At 33.2% G+C, this 15,586-nt stretch overlaps 1 protein-coding gene across 1 annotated transcript in view; it reads right to left on the reverse strand.

The window, feature by feature from the left end:
* Positions 1–2,822: 2,822 nt before the first annotated feature.
* The window catches only part of LOC108774341 (Kinesin heavy chain 73), a 39,961-nt gene continuing 27,197 nt past the window's right edge, over positions 2,823–15,586 (reverse strand). Inside the window, exons 7-29 of the mRNA XM_018540426.1 lie at positions 15,336–15,548; positions 14,964–15,227; positions 14,625–14,874; positions 14,375–14,517; positions 13,952–14,299; positions 13,464–13,640; positions 12,858–13,383; positions 12,530–12,754; positions 11,913–12,179; positions 11,616–11,798; positions 11,331–11,525; positions 10,970–11,263; positions 10,711–10,886; positions 10,284–10,449; positions 7,938–7,970; positions 5,828–5,902; positions 4,819–4,970; positions 4,294–4,627; positions 3,961–4,214; positions 3,643–3,826; positions 3,312–3,509; positions 3,054–3,230; positions 2,823–2,955 (exon numbers count right to left, since the gene is read on the reverse strand). Of these exons, the coding sequence (XP_018395928.1) occupies positions 2,867–2,955; positions 3,054–3,230; positions 3,312–3,509; positions 3,643–3,826; positions 3,961–4,214; positions 4,294–4,627; positions 4,819–4,970; positions 5,828–5,902; positions 7,938–7,970; positions 10,284–10,449; positions 10,711–10,886; positions 10,970–11,263; positions 11,331–11,525; positions 11,616–11,798; positions 11,913–12,179; positions 12,530–12,754; positions 12,858–13,383; positions 13,464–13,640; positions 13,952–14,299; positions 14,375–14,517; positions 14,625–14,874; positions 14,964–15,227; positions 15,336–15,548 (4,923 nt within the window). The 3' untranslated portion in view covers positions 2,823–2,866. The remainder of the gene's footprint in view (positions 2,956–3,053; positions 3,231–3,311; positions 3,510–3,642; positions 3,827–3,960; positions 4,215–4,293; positions 4,628–4,818; positions 4,971–5,827; positions 5,903–7,937; positions 7,971–10,283; positions 10,450–10,710; positions 10,887–10,969; positions 11,264–11,330; positions 11,526–11,615; positions 11,799–11,912; positions 12,180–12,529; positions 12,755–12,857; positions 13,384–13,463; positions 13,641–13,951; positions 14,300–14,374; positions 14,518–14,624; positions 14,875–14,963; positions 15,228–15,335; positions 15,549–15,586) is intronic.

Below are 15,586 nucleotides of genomic sequence, written 5' to 3' on the forward strand. Positions count from 1 at the left end.
AACGATCTTGTCGATGCGATCCTTAAATTTTCTCGATACGCGCGGTGCTTTACATATTTTTTGTTCGTGTATTTAGCGTCACGGAAAAGCGCGATCGAAAAGAAACTGCTCGAGCTGTACCCTTCGTTAAAGGCGCGTTTCCGTTCAATAATTCTGTCGACGAACAGTTTACGTAATTAATCGGTAACCGTTCGAGGGACGTTTTGGTTTCGCAGTACTCATATTTTAATGGAGTGATGAGAACGAGCGTGTAATTCGATCCTCGTTCGTTGCATGTGAACACGATGATAAAAACGAGGGAGCAGCGTGAACAGCAAAATATCTGTTGGTTTCACAGCCATAGTTAGGAGACTCGGTTTAAATTATGGACTCTCCCGTGCGACCCTTAGAACTTGAAGTTGGACCGTGAGCGCGTGTCATTCGTAGCGATCGCGGATAATGTTAAATTCGGAAATCTTCTAGAAAAATTCGTAAAACCGATTGGTCGAAAATATATTCTAGAATCATTTAGGATACAAAGTATAGCGTGAACGATTATCTTTAGACAATTGTAACGGTAAAAATGGACATTGTCTTATTGCGGGATGGAATAGGCTGTGTAAGCTCTCTCTCAGTGCTGAATATTCCACTGTAGCTTCTCAAACATTGTTTTTCCCGACGATATACTTAAGAAAATAATATTTAAACATTAATCACTTGTAAAGGCTGCAATTTAAAAAAAAATCTGTTCCGAGATTGTCGTCAATATTCTCCATTACATTTCTTTCTGTTTTTATTTTATATTTTCTTTTACGCTGTCTCTCGGCGTGTTATGTTATAGGAAAAAAAAAACGTTACTCTAAATAGAATCGTTTTATAAAGAGTTAAAAAAAAACATTATTTAAGAGAATTCATATGATAACATACCAAAATATACAGTGGAAATTGTGTATGATTTTTATCGGATTTTGAATCATTTTCTCTAAATATATGTCTCACACTGTCCGCATCCGTAAAATAGGAAGAGCAAGAGTTAATCTTGCTTTACAGATGACATACGAGTTTCAATACGTTGAAAGAAATGCAAGTGTCGATTGCATTATACCAAAAACCGAAGACGCGTAATGATTAAAGATTGTAAAATTTATTAACGTTATGCCGGGCAGGCATGTAGTATCACTATGACACATGGACTCTTAATTTGCTTCTTTCTCAACAATCTTGATTACTAAAAATGGACAGGTGCTGCTGGTTGCAAGGTTTCCTTCTCGCAGAAGTAATTGTTATTTACGTACATAAAAACCGAGAAAATTGTCTACCACGATAAGAAAACATTGCGCAGCAGCGATTATTATTATTATTATTATAATATTATTATTCCATAAATATTACACATACAGTAATATACTCATTATTGGTAATATAAGTATTGTTCTAATTGGACAGGAGCTGTTTTCACAATTTGGGCAAATGTATGAGTTATCTTAAATGTTAATTGCTTACTTTTCATTTTTTTTTTTGCATATTCCTTTAAGAGACAATCTATATTTTATAAATTAAGAAAAAAATATAGTAATTTTCGCCGTTTGATTTCACGCAAGACGCGATTACGTACGTAATGGTTTTTTAAATGAAATAAAATTTAATATTTAAAATGGGAAAAATTAATTAGTGAGCAAATTATGTTATAGGAAACGAAATATATATTAATCATTTGCTTCAATGTTTATGCTGTGCGTGAATAAAGGGAAATAACGTGAAGTAGCCCAAGTTATAAAAAATCTGGATGAATACAGCATTATGCAACTGATACAATGAAACAAGCTCATTTATTTAGTTTCTACTTAAACCTATAAACTTAATATTGCAACTCTATTAATCATTGTACCTTTGGATTTGCAATTTGTTCTTAAATAAATTAATAAGGACATTTAAGAATCAATTTGCAATCTCCAAAAACGCAATCTGCAGTTAGAATGTAGTATATATAAATTAAGGTGTCATGTTCACATGATGGGATAACGGTGACAAGAGATGTATGTTACAATAAAAAGGAACTTAACGAATCGCGCTAAAAAAATACAATATACGAAACAATTGTATACATATAAAATCTTTAAATAATCTACATAACGCGGTAAAATATATATGTATGTAAAATGCTTTTCGACATTTGTCTTTTCATTGGGCACTTTTCCGGCCTATAAATTACCATATGGTAATTTTGGAAAGTGTATCGTCCAATGATTTGTAAAAACGCCAAGATCGGTATATTATTATTATCGCGTCTATTGTGTCCACACAGACCGATTTCACAAATACAAAATATTATTACGTGGAATATGTACATCAAATTGTAGTTATCGTATATTTTAGAAGGACATATCAAGAATAAAGGAAAGATGTTCTGCTGACTTTTGATTAGTTTAGAATGTACAATTAAATCGCAAGAGATATATTGCCTTCTCCTCTGGCATAAAATATAAATGGTTCGTAATACCAGTCATTAAAGTAAACTTGTGGAATGCTCGTTAGTCAATAAACGTCGCAACTGACTTTCGATACATGGCGACAATTATGCACGGATCAATTATGCTACTTCCCTCCCTTCCCCTACTTCCCTATCCCCTAGTCAAGTAGCGAAGTGGATACGCTGCTCATAGGACATGACGAGTTGAAAATATCCCATGCTTCGTGTGTAGTACACATTAATGATTCAATATTTGAAATATTACTGTATAAGTAATTTCAATAATCAATAGCTGCCCTAATGTCTAAAGGACTGAAACATTGCTGCTACATATATCATATAGGCATGTAGCAATTAGTATATTTATGTTGTGGCTTTTATTAACACGAAGTAATGGTGAAGCAGTGTGTGATCCGTTTACTTGCCGCGTGGAAAAGAACGTGTACCTGTAGTAGAGAGGCCTTCCCCTCGACTGCGACTTCGGTGCAAGGAATGTAATCCTTCGCCTAAAAGACAATATTTCCAATAAAAACAATAGTTCCAATAAATATTATTTTAACTGCAAACGTGTTAAATTTGATGCAATAAGGTATAATAAAATTACCCTTGCTAACACTCCTGCGCATTGATGTGGATGGTGCTGGTATCGACTCTTGTTTGGTATAATTTCTAAGCGCCCTTCCTCGTCTGTCTTGAATTAGTTTATCCATTTTAACGAATATACCACATTTGGGTCGACATGTGAAATATCTATGGCCATTGACAGCACCATCGTTTTTGCCTACAACAGTGAAACATAGATATGTTCAAAATCTAGGCAAAATTTGAGAGAGAGAGAGAGAGAGAGAGAAAGAGAGAGTACCAGTCGGAGCATCGAGTTCAACTCCTATCCAGATTCCCGATGCAAACTCTGTAGGACCAACATAAGCTATAACTCCGGAATAACTATAAGGGCGAACCAAAACTGATTCTCCAACGACGATCCAATCTGGTAGGGGAGTTTCCACTCGAGTTAAATCATGCCTTGAACCAAACGCTGAACTTTTATCGCTAACATCATCTGCTGCAAAAAAAAAATTTTTTTAATGTAATACAAAAAGAAGTCATATAGTGTGTAATCTCTCAAAAAATAAACGTAAATGTCGAAAAATATGCAAGAAATTGCAAAAATTAATTGCTTAAATTAGCAGTACCGTCAATTCTTTCCGAAGAGCTATTGTCGCCATTTTCATACGGCATTGTAGGTTGTAACGTTTGCTCCAAATGTACTGCAGCCTTACTCTCAGAAAGTTGTGGACGGACCATAGGAAACGAAGCTCTATGCTGCGAACTGGTAGGCCTTCCTGAACCATTAGAAGTCTTTCTTCTTCGCACGACCTAATTAATTAAACATGAATCAATCATTGATGTTTATATAATACACAAGAAAGTTTTTTTTTAGGGTTTTCGTGATATTTTTTCGAGTAACAACCTATCTTTCTTCTCTCATTTACAAAATATAAAATAATCACCTTGCCAGGTGGCAGTTTGGTATGTACGACCGAAGTCCCCTCCATGGGACTATCGTCTCCCGAATTAGACATTTGACTGATTTCCATCTCGTTTTTTCTATCACTGAGAATTTGATTGGATGTACTTTTCCTTTGAGTTTCGACATGAAACATGTTGCTGTTGATTTCGCTTTCACTCCTTGTAGAAGAAACTGGACTATCGATATCGGTATCAATATATGTTCCTATTTCTTCTATATTTTTTCTAGTATGTTCTATAAAACAAAAAATATGTATTTGTGATAGAATAATATCGATATCTAAAACAACTGTTTCGCATTTGATCTAACTGACCTTCTGTGTGAGCGTTTTGCGTGATGTTCAAGTTATCCAATGTAGAATTTACTTCGCTCATATACTCCTCGGGCGTTTCCTCAACGAGGGAACTGTCCATTTTCTCGGATTTCTTGCTATCAAGAAGATTACGATATTCGAGGTCTGGAGTCTCATCCACGCTGATAGATTTGATAGAAATGGAATCTTCCGACGTCAGGTTTGTCGTGGAAACAGCCTGAGAACCGTACCCGCTGCTACTCATACTTGGTGTATTGATCTTCGTCGATTGTAATTCGACCAGAGAATCCAGCGTGCGTGAAGAAGTTAGTGGTTTTATCGGTTTCGGTGGAGCCTAAGCGCAAGTGCATGTAATATAGCTTTGATTCGATAGCGTAATTACAATGTATTTTATTACAAAGCAGTCCATTCTACTACAGTCACAACAAATTAATGCAATAATAATCCAAGTATCGCAATTTATAAACATTATTTTTATTGTGATTCAAGTTTGTTTTTAAATCTTTAATTTCGAAAATACGCTACCTGATATGCCTCATATTCGGAATAATCGGCGTCACTCTTCTCTTCATCATCGTCATTGATAGGAGTACACGCTTGATTTCCCATGTTTGAAGTTTCTTCGTGTAATGTGGTCATACGAGGACCCAGTTTACTGCTGACCATGTTCGGAGATGCTACGATCAACACGAAATCGATAATAAATGATGGACTACAAAAATATTTTGTAATATATAGTATACAAAGCATCAGGGCCGATCTGGCCATTCTAGTAACTTTATCTTATCATTAACTTTGCAAAATAATTATTTTTACTCGCTATCCTTATTTTAACAGATATTATTGGATGCTGATGGGTTTACAAAAATGTTATATATTAAAAGGTGCCAGGTCGGTTCTGACGTACACTTAAATACGAAGAATCATGCCTTTCCTAAAAATAATAAAAAATGTTTATATATTCCACGCTTATTTGTTGATATCATTCATTGTCAATTATATATATATGTATATATGTATATTTTTAAGCTCAGCGGATCGTTAATAATTTTGGATTTAAATCACGTAATCTAGACAATAAAAGCGTAGAATATATAATCTGAAAAAAAATAAATTACGATGATCACAGAAAATTAATTGCAAGTAATAAATATTTAACGTGTACATATATATATATATATATATATGTATATATATATGTAAACATTTGTGCGTGTGTACACATTACATACATACATACTGCACTTTAAAGTGCAGTACTAACAAATTCAATTGATGATTGTGATCAGAAACCATGTAAAATAAAACACGCTTAAAATATAAAACAAAATACTACCAGTATACTACACTAAGTTTAATGGTTAAAACAAAAAACCAAACTACAAACATGTTGACCGAGTGGTTCATCCTTTCAAACTATATTACATTAGAATTCTCCTTCAATTGTTGACATTTTAATCTAACTTTCTTTCAACGTTTAAACTTAGTTGAAGAATAAAGTTTGAAAGGACGATCAACGACGAGTGTCACCTACACTTGGCAGAGGTAGATTGTTGAAGACGTGTCAATGAGTTGAGATTCAGGTTCAGATTCAGGAAAGTTGGTCTCGCTGAAAGGAGATAGATGCACTGATTATACTTCTTTTCCCTTCATTCGATTAGTCAACGTTACTTTCTCCATAATGGCGAGCTTCATATCAGCTTTTATGAACTTATGTACTGACAAATCATGCCTGCAGGCCACAGACACTAGATGGTGAGACAAGTAGACAAATAACGTATATTATCTAACGCGCATTCTATACGGAAATTCCATATTATACGTGTATATCACGTCACAATACTATTAATTAAAACATCAATGTTTATAACACAGTATTTTGTGCGAGTCTCATTTTTTTCCTTTCACACTATGATACTCCATTTTGGAAACAATTTTAACTCGCCATTGCATTTACGAATTCAAAATGTACATGTCGAAATGTATCATGTATATCGCTATCTTTATGATAAATAAATAATAATTAGTATTAATAATGTAAACATTATATAATTCGATGATGTACATGATGAATTTTTATATTTTTAAAGAAGGTAAGTTTAAAGTCGAAGATAATGATACATTGTTACATATTATTAGTATCGTAACAATTATTTCGTTTGAAATTCAAATATATTGTTATTATCACATACAATTTTGTAAATTATGATTTTATCATAGTTTATCATGCTGCTATACTGATTTGTACGATACAATGCGATACATAACTTATTTTCTTCTTTTTCATATTTTTATTTACGGCCATTTTCACTTTTGTAGAAATGTATCCTTGACTTTAAACTGAGTCTTGTGTAACAAATACGAGGAGACAGCTTATATTGTATTTATCATGTTATTCTGTAATTTAATTGAAAAACTACAAAATATTGATTTTTACTGATTTCCCCCAGTCCTCTATATTACTTGCTTACTGGAGGTTTATTCTGTCTTTATATATGGATTTATTAATTAATAATCTAATCGCGCTGCATAACATAATAATGAAATATAATTAGACGGAATGTGTATATACGTACATACACATCATGTTTAAACGTAGAGAGAATAATCCCCATTTAATATGTATTAACCATAAAAAATATTTATATACACATATAAGTTACAATAAATTTTCTACACTCTATCTAGAGTATCGCTCAATGACATTCACAAGTATATAATAAAGATTGAAACATTGTAATAATTTTCACGTACATAATGCAATAGTTCAATCTTTTTTATTACTTTACATGTTTTAGTTAATTTGTTAAATGCAAACAAATATATATGTAGCATACATTTAACAAATTACATTAAGGATTATAGAAATCATCTTATTTGATCCGAATATTTGTAAAAGCGAGGTTTTAAGAATCATCTTATTTATATAAGAATCGTCTTATTTTACAAATTATGAGAATAGATATATGGATATGAAAATGATTTCTATGCAATGAATCTGGTATAAACGGTGCGACGACAGAGTGGGTGGGTAGTTGTGTGTGTCCGCGCACGTGCGCGCGCGTGTGTGCGTATGTGTATCTATGTGTGCGCGTGTGTTGCATGACTGTGAGTATAGTATATGTACACATATGGACTCACATCCAATGCACATACACACACATAAATAATTATTGGTATTGTTTTATACTGGTATTAACCATGAACAGTATATATCAAATAGTTATAAAATAAATAAGAGAAGTAAACAGTTCATTGAACAAACTTGCTAATATGCTAGGCACACAAGAAATACATTCTATGCATGCAAACTAAACAAATACTGAAATATAACGTTCACATAATATAAAATCACATTCGATTTAAAATAAACAAGATTAGCAATTTCTAAATTCCTCGATATGGTGATGTTAAACTTCTTTTGAGCTAACTGAACCGAATAAATGACGCTTACAAGAGAACATATACTGATTATCAAAACGCATTCCTGTTTTGAACAATACTATTGCAAATAACGTCTCTGATATACTAAGGCAAACTTTGAAACAAAAAGACAAACAGACTCAACCACTCACGAGACATATGTACTAATTGTCATTGCCTGTATGGCATCAATTAAATATCAAATCAAGACTCCATTTTACCTGAGTTCAGAATGGAGCCTTGCGTGGGCCGAAATAGTTGTAGAAGTAGTAGACGTAGTGTTAAACAGAGGAACAGATTAGTTGCATAAAATTAATTAGTTCATTAATTTTGTTGTAGGGTTTCTTATTTAAAGTTTGTAAAAGTGTTTTATTTTATTGTAATAAGTGGTAGAGCGCACTTAAATGTAGCTGCTAATATTAGGGCAAATCTGAGAAAATATATTTTACCATGTTCAACTCTTTTCGTTATCAAGTGATCATACTCAATGAAATATTTACTCGATATTTGTTAGTATTGTGAGGAAAACACATTTGCAGTGAAATTATCATTAAATTGAATTGTTAAGTTGAACATAGCTTGATGACGTAACAATATGGCAGAGAGAAGCTGGAATATAAGATAAGATTCCACAATGTAGTATACTATAATTACTACTAATGAAATTTCTAAATATTTTTAAATAATTATATATATGAGATTGTCAATTATCTTAGATGATGGAAACAGTACCCTTTTGTAGTGTCATTAATCTTTCATACATTCGACACGATACATTTGTACGAACATTTTGACAAATTTCACAATTTGGTATTTTATATACAATATTTGATATTTTATAATTTACAAACACACAAGAGAAAAGTGAAATTGTAGACACATATAAAGGGTACATACTAATGATGGATGATATGAATTTTAATTAAAAAGAAATAAACAGAACGCATTTTTATTATCCAAAATCAACAGGTTCTATACCGAATGAAGAATTGGTACAATGGAGCTTGGGACGATCAAAACTAGGGTGGAATGTAAAGTGATCGTCATAGCGAAAGTGAAATATTGGAAACACTGCATAAGCCATATTTCAAAAACAAAGTGTTAATTTTTCATTGAATAAATTTTGACGAAGCAGATTAAGGCAGTGAAAAAAAGTGTGGCTCTAACTTACAATTAAGTAAAAACTTAATCTAAGGACTAAATTCCCTAAACACGATGCTATTAAATTTGATAAAGCCATTAATTTAAGAATTTAATGGTGACTTAAAGCGAACTAAATATTGCATTCAATATACGACGAATTTGCATATAAATAGTCGAGATTCAAAATAAAATTTGATTGAAACCTATCGATTTTCTATCAGGCGTAGACCATCTCAAAAAAATCTAGCAGAGATTATTTTCACAAAAACCTCTTTTCTTCGAAATATTTCTCTTAAATATATTAAATGTAGCATATATCTTGAAAAATATCTCATGCTTGACATGAAATGGATTATTATGAATGATTATGAATGATTGCATGAATGTGAATGTATGTCTATATGAATGAAGAGATTTTGTGCATCACGCTATTTTTATTTTCTATGATTTCATAAATAATCCAATCAGCCAGGTCTGTTAAAAATAAATGTTTAAATGCTTACTACAAGGAATTCCGTACTAATTATTTAGAAAATTGAATGCCAATAAGTTAGTCTTCATGTGTGTCGTAACTTATGTGAACAAAAAATGTCATAAACATAAGGCTCAAAACGAATAGATTTTGAATTATGGTGTATCAAAAATGTAAAACTTATACACAAAGCATCTTTGATTATAATCATTACTTAAAAACTCCATTAAATACTCCTCATTTATAATATTATTTGTTCACATTATAAACTACATTATGAAAAAACTAACTCATTTCATCGGAATCCAATTTTCCATAATGAGTGCGGAGTCCTTTTATTGACAAAACGACACAAGTTTGATGCAAATTCTGTTATATTTTGCAATAATGTCTACAAATTGGTGGCAGGTAATAACAAAATCCAATGATAAAACATGAGAACAAATTGACGGCAAAATCGTGCATGAAAATTTATAAAATCATGCAAAGCTTGCTGACAATCTGATAGCAAATTGACAACAAGGACTGACCAAAATCAAAACTTATCACAGCCACTTTGCTCGGTTTTTGTTGACAATTTGCTCTCATTATGTCAGCAAAATATGTACTTAATGCGAATACAATTAATGCCAATTTGCTAAATATTTTATCGAATTTGCCAACAATTTGTAGACCAATTGCTAACATTTTGCTGATTAGAAACGTTTTCACTGATTTTTTACAAATTATAAAAAAACGTTTTAAATTTTATAATAGTAGTATACATATATGTGTACGCTATTATCGTGTGTATATCTGTGTATATGTATGTGCGTGTGCGCGCGTGTGTGTGCGTGTGTATATATACATATACACACACGTAATTAAAAAAATCATTAATATACATATATAATTCTATAGCTATATGTTATTTGTACATGAAAAATATTTTGAATAGAGAGAATATGCTTACCAATTCCAAATGGCTTTGGCGGTACAGATATAAAGTTTTCATCATTTCTTGCATGACCTGTGGATGCACGTCGCGGATGCGGAAGACCATTTTCCATGTTGAGATCTGTCACACTTTCCGAACGAGTAACATTTAATGAATCCATTGACATATCGAATCTCATAATCTGTAAAAACCCATAAGAATCTTTTCATTTGAGAAATCTGATACATTTTATTGAACAAAAAGTGCATTAAAATTATATACAAAATAATAGAAATAGAACACTTTAGAGAGTTAAAATAAAATTTTTAATAAAGTTTTGATGAAGGACGCATTTTAGTAATATAGTGTATATATATATATGAGAGAGAGAGAGAGAGAGAGAGAGAGAGAGAGAGAAAATTATGTGTAAAATGATTATATATAAAATAAGTATAAATAAAACTTTTCTGTTTAAAATGCTAAAAGATAATAATACCTGAGAGAAGTTCGGAACACTTGCGGTCTTACGCATCAAAGGTTGTCCCTGTGCTTGCAATAATTCTTTTATAGCGACACTTTGTCGTAATCGATCTAATGTTAATATGCTTTCAACCGCAGATACACCACGAGTATATTTTTCTACATAGATAATAGGAAAGATTAATACAATACTTTTTAAGAAGTACCTTCAAGATAATCATTAATCTTATTTCGTAGCTTACCTATGTAAGTTTCTCCGTCGCATAAACTATTATCTTCCCCGCTAGCAGCAATCTGTGCCAAGCTCTCACGATCTTCCAGTTCTTCGCTTGCCTTTGGTATATTTGAGACTACTTCGTAAGTGACACCAGTTTGCATCAAGCAATCATTACGAACAATTCTCTTGAAGATTCTATCTGTAATGCTCTGCCTTTTGTATATGTTTAAAGCTAATCTTTTACGCAGCACAAGATCCATTGGTGCTGGATGCGATAGGCGAACGGTAGTCTTCAAAATTAAAAACACTCTTTCGTTCGCTAAAAACACACGGTGCATGTTACTAATAGATTACTAATTGCTTGGGAAAATGTAAAGGATAATTACCGGTATCAGTTACTCTATTGAGATGTACGTTGTCGTGTATACTAGAATCCCAAGCGGCAATGGCACATACATCTTTTTCTAAATGTCGAATAATAGGCAGATTATAGAATTTGTTACCATGTTCTTTAGGTAGGATTGAATTTAATCCTGTCACTGATACTTCCTCTCCCGATTGATGCGTTGAGAGATCATCGGCTATATAATATTTAGTCAAAGTTAATGCATTAATAAACAGAATATAGACATTAATAATATAGATATTGAAACATTTTTTTTACAATATACCATTGAGATCAAGGAATAATACAGGAATATGTGGCTCCATCCCTGCAGGAGGAGTCCAATCGGCAGGAGCACCAGGAATACCTGAACCTGCTGCGGGAACCAGAACAGCATTCCGTTCTTCTGTGAGACTGACCCATTGATCCACAAGACTTTGTTCTCGCTCCATATCTTGTTCCGTTTTATCTGTAAACATAAGAAAATGAATATAGGAAAGTACAGAAAAGACATAAATAGAATGTGCATATATAAAATATTAATTAGAACTTTCAACGCTGAAAGATAATTTCGTTATATTACCTTGCTTATTGATAAGTTTCTGAATTTGTTGATCAAGATATTGTCGTCTTCTCATTAGAGCATCACTCCACTTGTCTCTCAATATGCTCAAGTCCTCGTCTTGATAACTATCTAATGGAATTTGCAATCGGTTTCGCACTGAAACACTCCCAACGGCTATGTTTAATATAGATTGACAGATTATTGGTAAGGTTCCAGAATTTTGTACTGGTTTCACTCGAACTTGTATTCGACGTTGTTGGCCTTGTCGAAGTTGATAAATACCACCTAAAAAAAGAAACGAAAAGCTACAATTACTTAAAAATAAATAATAATTAAAAAATATTTTTCAAAGAATAAGTATATTAAAATCTAATAGCGTTTTCGATTGTAGCGGATTTGTCTAGTATATCAACGTAAGTTGGATTAATAATGTATGCTCTGTTGTAGTAGAACATATAACATCAATCTATATAGTACAGCATTAATCCAACCCAGGTCGATACAAACCCGCTACAGTCAAAAACTCTACAAATAAGAGAATTCCTATATTTGGTAAAAAAATCAAATATAAATAAACATAAACTAAATTTGGTTCAAAAATTCGTATTATATTATATTACAATCGTTTCTCTCACCTGTACACGTGTCTTGCTTTACTGCAACTTCAACAGGCGAGTATTCTCCTTGTTCGTTGAGTTCTTGTATCTCGACCCATAATTCAATTTTTCGCGTTAATTCAGACCATCGGTCTGCGAGTGATCTAGCTTTCGCCAATTGTTGCTGTTCTACTTCCCATCCAGGTTTACTACGTGAAAAACCTGCGCTGCGATGGCCCCATACTTCTATACTCAACGCTCCTTCTACAAGTAAGAAAATACGATAAACAAACATGAATATAATATAATAATACAAGAGCTCTATTATTACTTATTAAAAAATAATATACAATAAATTCTTATATACCAGCGGCATGTTCCATAAACTCTTCCGTAATGGGTACAGTAAAATCTTTTGTATCATCAAATTTAAATGTCAAGGAATCCCTTTGTCCAATGATGCAATTCGAGTTCGGCAGCTCCGCGTTTATCATAGGCGGAACCACTATCGGTTCTGGATGATTCCAAAACATGTATTGACAAAATACAAAATGACTTAACGAAAGTGGCAACCCGGTGGCTTGCTTTATCGTTACACGACAGGTAATATGGCTAGACCCTCCGGAATAATCCTCCGCTTCGGAGGATGTCGAATCCGCGGAAGACTCCGAAGCAGCCTCGCAAATCCGATCTTGAGGAAATTGCCCGGATATGCGACTTATTTCGACTTGTAATCGACCAGCGACTTCTCCTTGCTGACTAATAATCGGAGTATGATAATCTAACCGTACGTCGTGAAATAATACTTCTAAGAAAATATTTGCAACTCCGATAAGATTGTGATTTTCTTGGGATTCGTAAAACGGATCTTGTGTTTTTCCTGGTACTTCATCCTGTAAGAAAATAATTTCGTACACAAAAAAATGTTAAAATAATATAATACAATTACATTTCAAAGATAAAAAGTATATACCTTAATCGTAGGTAATCGTTGACAATTGTGAGGATCTTTTCTTTCCTCATACATGTCTCGCATATCGACTAATTTATTTTCTAGCTTTTCCATGGACCAAACTTGACTTCCCATATTCGTCCTCTTCACTAAAATTGCGGGCTCACTGACAAACGCGCCCCGCTGAAAGAATACACTCTACATATCGAAGAGTGCGAAAAAAATAAACAAAAAATACATAAATTAACAAAAAACAAAACGTAAAATATAAAAGAAAAAGAAAAATTAGGATAACAGTGTATATAATGTGTGTATAACATAAATTATAAAATTATAAATATAATAAGTGAAAATCAACAAGAAAAAAGTAAAAAACATATATAATAAATGACTAGTTATACAATTATTATAATAAATTTTGTAAACTAATAAATTTAAAAACATTTTATATGAAGCATGACAAAGACCCAATGTAAAAATGGTATAACAACAATCTTTCATTGCTTTACCTTCCTATTCGGACTTAGATTATTCGGAGGAATCTGCAGAGTGACGCTAAATTTCGTTTGTTTGCCCATCTCTTCGGCTAGAACATTAGCTTCTTGTACCAATGCATTAGCCTTTAGGATATCTGTCTTTAATTGGCCCAAACTCCGCTTGAACATTTCATCTCGTTCCTGAGCCCACTTTTCAACGCGCATTTGTGTCGTTGGTGTGCAAGCCGGGAGTTTTCCACTTTGGCTACCTCTTAGAGGATCGTACGGTACATAAGGCGAATACGGCGTAGACGGAGATAGTATATTGCGTAATTGTTGAAATTGTCGTTCATACTCCAGCCTCTGCTTCTCGAGTGCAACCTTTGGAACATGCGCGTAATGAGTAAGTACAATATGAAAATGTTATTATGATACTTATTAAAGCAAAATATATACCTGCTTATCTTCTTCGTGCTGCTTTTCCAGTCTCGCTATAGCTCTCTGGATCGGATCGTTGGACAGTTCGTTAAGCATGAGCTCTTCTCTGGCAAAATTGTAGTCGATGTTCTGAGCAGGAGTTTGCGGTTCACTATTAATTGCTATAGACAGAAGAGCGGCACAGACAATATAACGTGCGTTATTCCCAATTATTTTGCGAAATATATTATAAGTTTTATCTTGAAATAAATATATTAATAACGCGCACCTGTAGCACTTCTTGGACAGTTAACTCTGAAAAAATGATGATTTCCCCAAACGATTCTATCGCCATGTTGTAGCAGAGTCTTGTTTACTACTTGTGTACCGTTCACGAAACATCGAGCACCATTTAATGGTATCATATACAGGCCTGATTCTTCTATCGTGATAACACAATGTTCTGGTAAAATACCTAAACCATGCAATTGAATATCCTGTTCTTTTTTGGCTGAACGACCGCCTACAAGTGTTCTTTCCTAAAGCACAGAGATATGCGACACAAAAATAAATGATGCAAATGGAGAAACTTAGTCAACAAGCGACTCGTATAATGACACGTACATACCTTGAGATAATAAACCAATAATTCGTTCAAACTTGGATCGTCATTCAAATTAACTAGGTAGTATTTGCTCTTCTCTACTTGAATACCAGACGCTTGTACGCTTATTCCCATCTTTTCCAGAGCCTGCTGCCTCTCGTGTTGCAGCCTCTCGGTTTTCACTAGTTTCTCTTCCCATGTCTGTGACATTTCCTTCATCAGTCGTTCCGATTCTGATAGTTTTTCCGTAATATCTGTGCGTTGTTGGCCAACAATCGATCCCTGAGCCTGATTGAAATCAAATTGTAGAGTTTACATGTAATTATTTTAACACGCGTAGCTATATTATAAGATATATTATAGATAAGTAAAGTACAATAGGGAAGATTCTCTTACTGTGGCATGTAACAACATTTCCTTTAAGGTTTCAACCTCTTGTCTGAGTTCGCGAATAATTCTAGCATTTGGATCTTCATTAACTACTGCATGATTGACTATCCTCTTCGCTCTATCAGCATATCGAAGAGTCGATAGCGTTTCCTCGTAATTGTCGGCAGCCGGTGATATTGTGGCTACCATGACAGTTTTACTATTGCCGCCAAGATTATCCTAAAAATTTTGACAAATGTTCGACATGAGAACTCATC

The sequence above is a fragment of the Cyphomyrmex costatus genome, unplaced genomic scaffold, assembly GCF_001594065.2.
Source record: "Cyphomyrmex costatus isolate MS0001 unplaced genomic scaffold, Ccosl1.0 scaffold245, whole genome shotgun sequence".
NCBI lineage: Eukaryota > Metazoa > Arthropoda > Insecta > Hymenoptera > Formicidae > Cyphomyrmex > Cyphomyrmex costatus.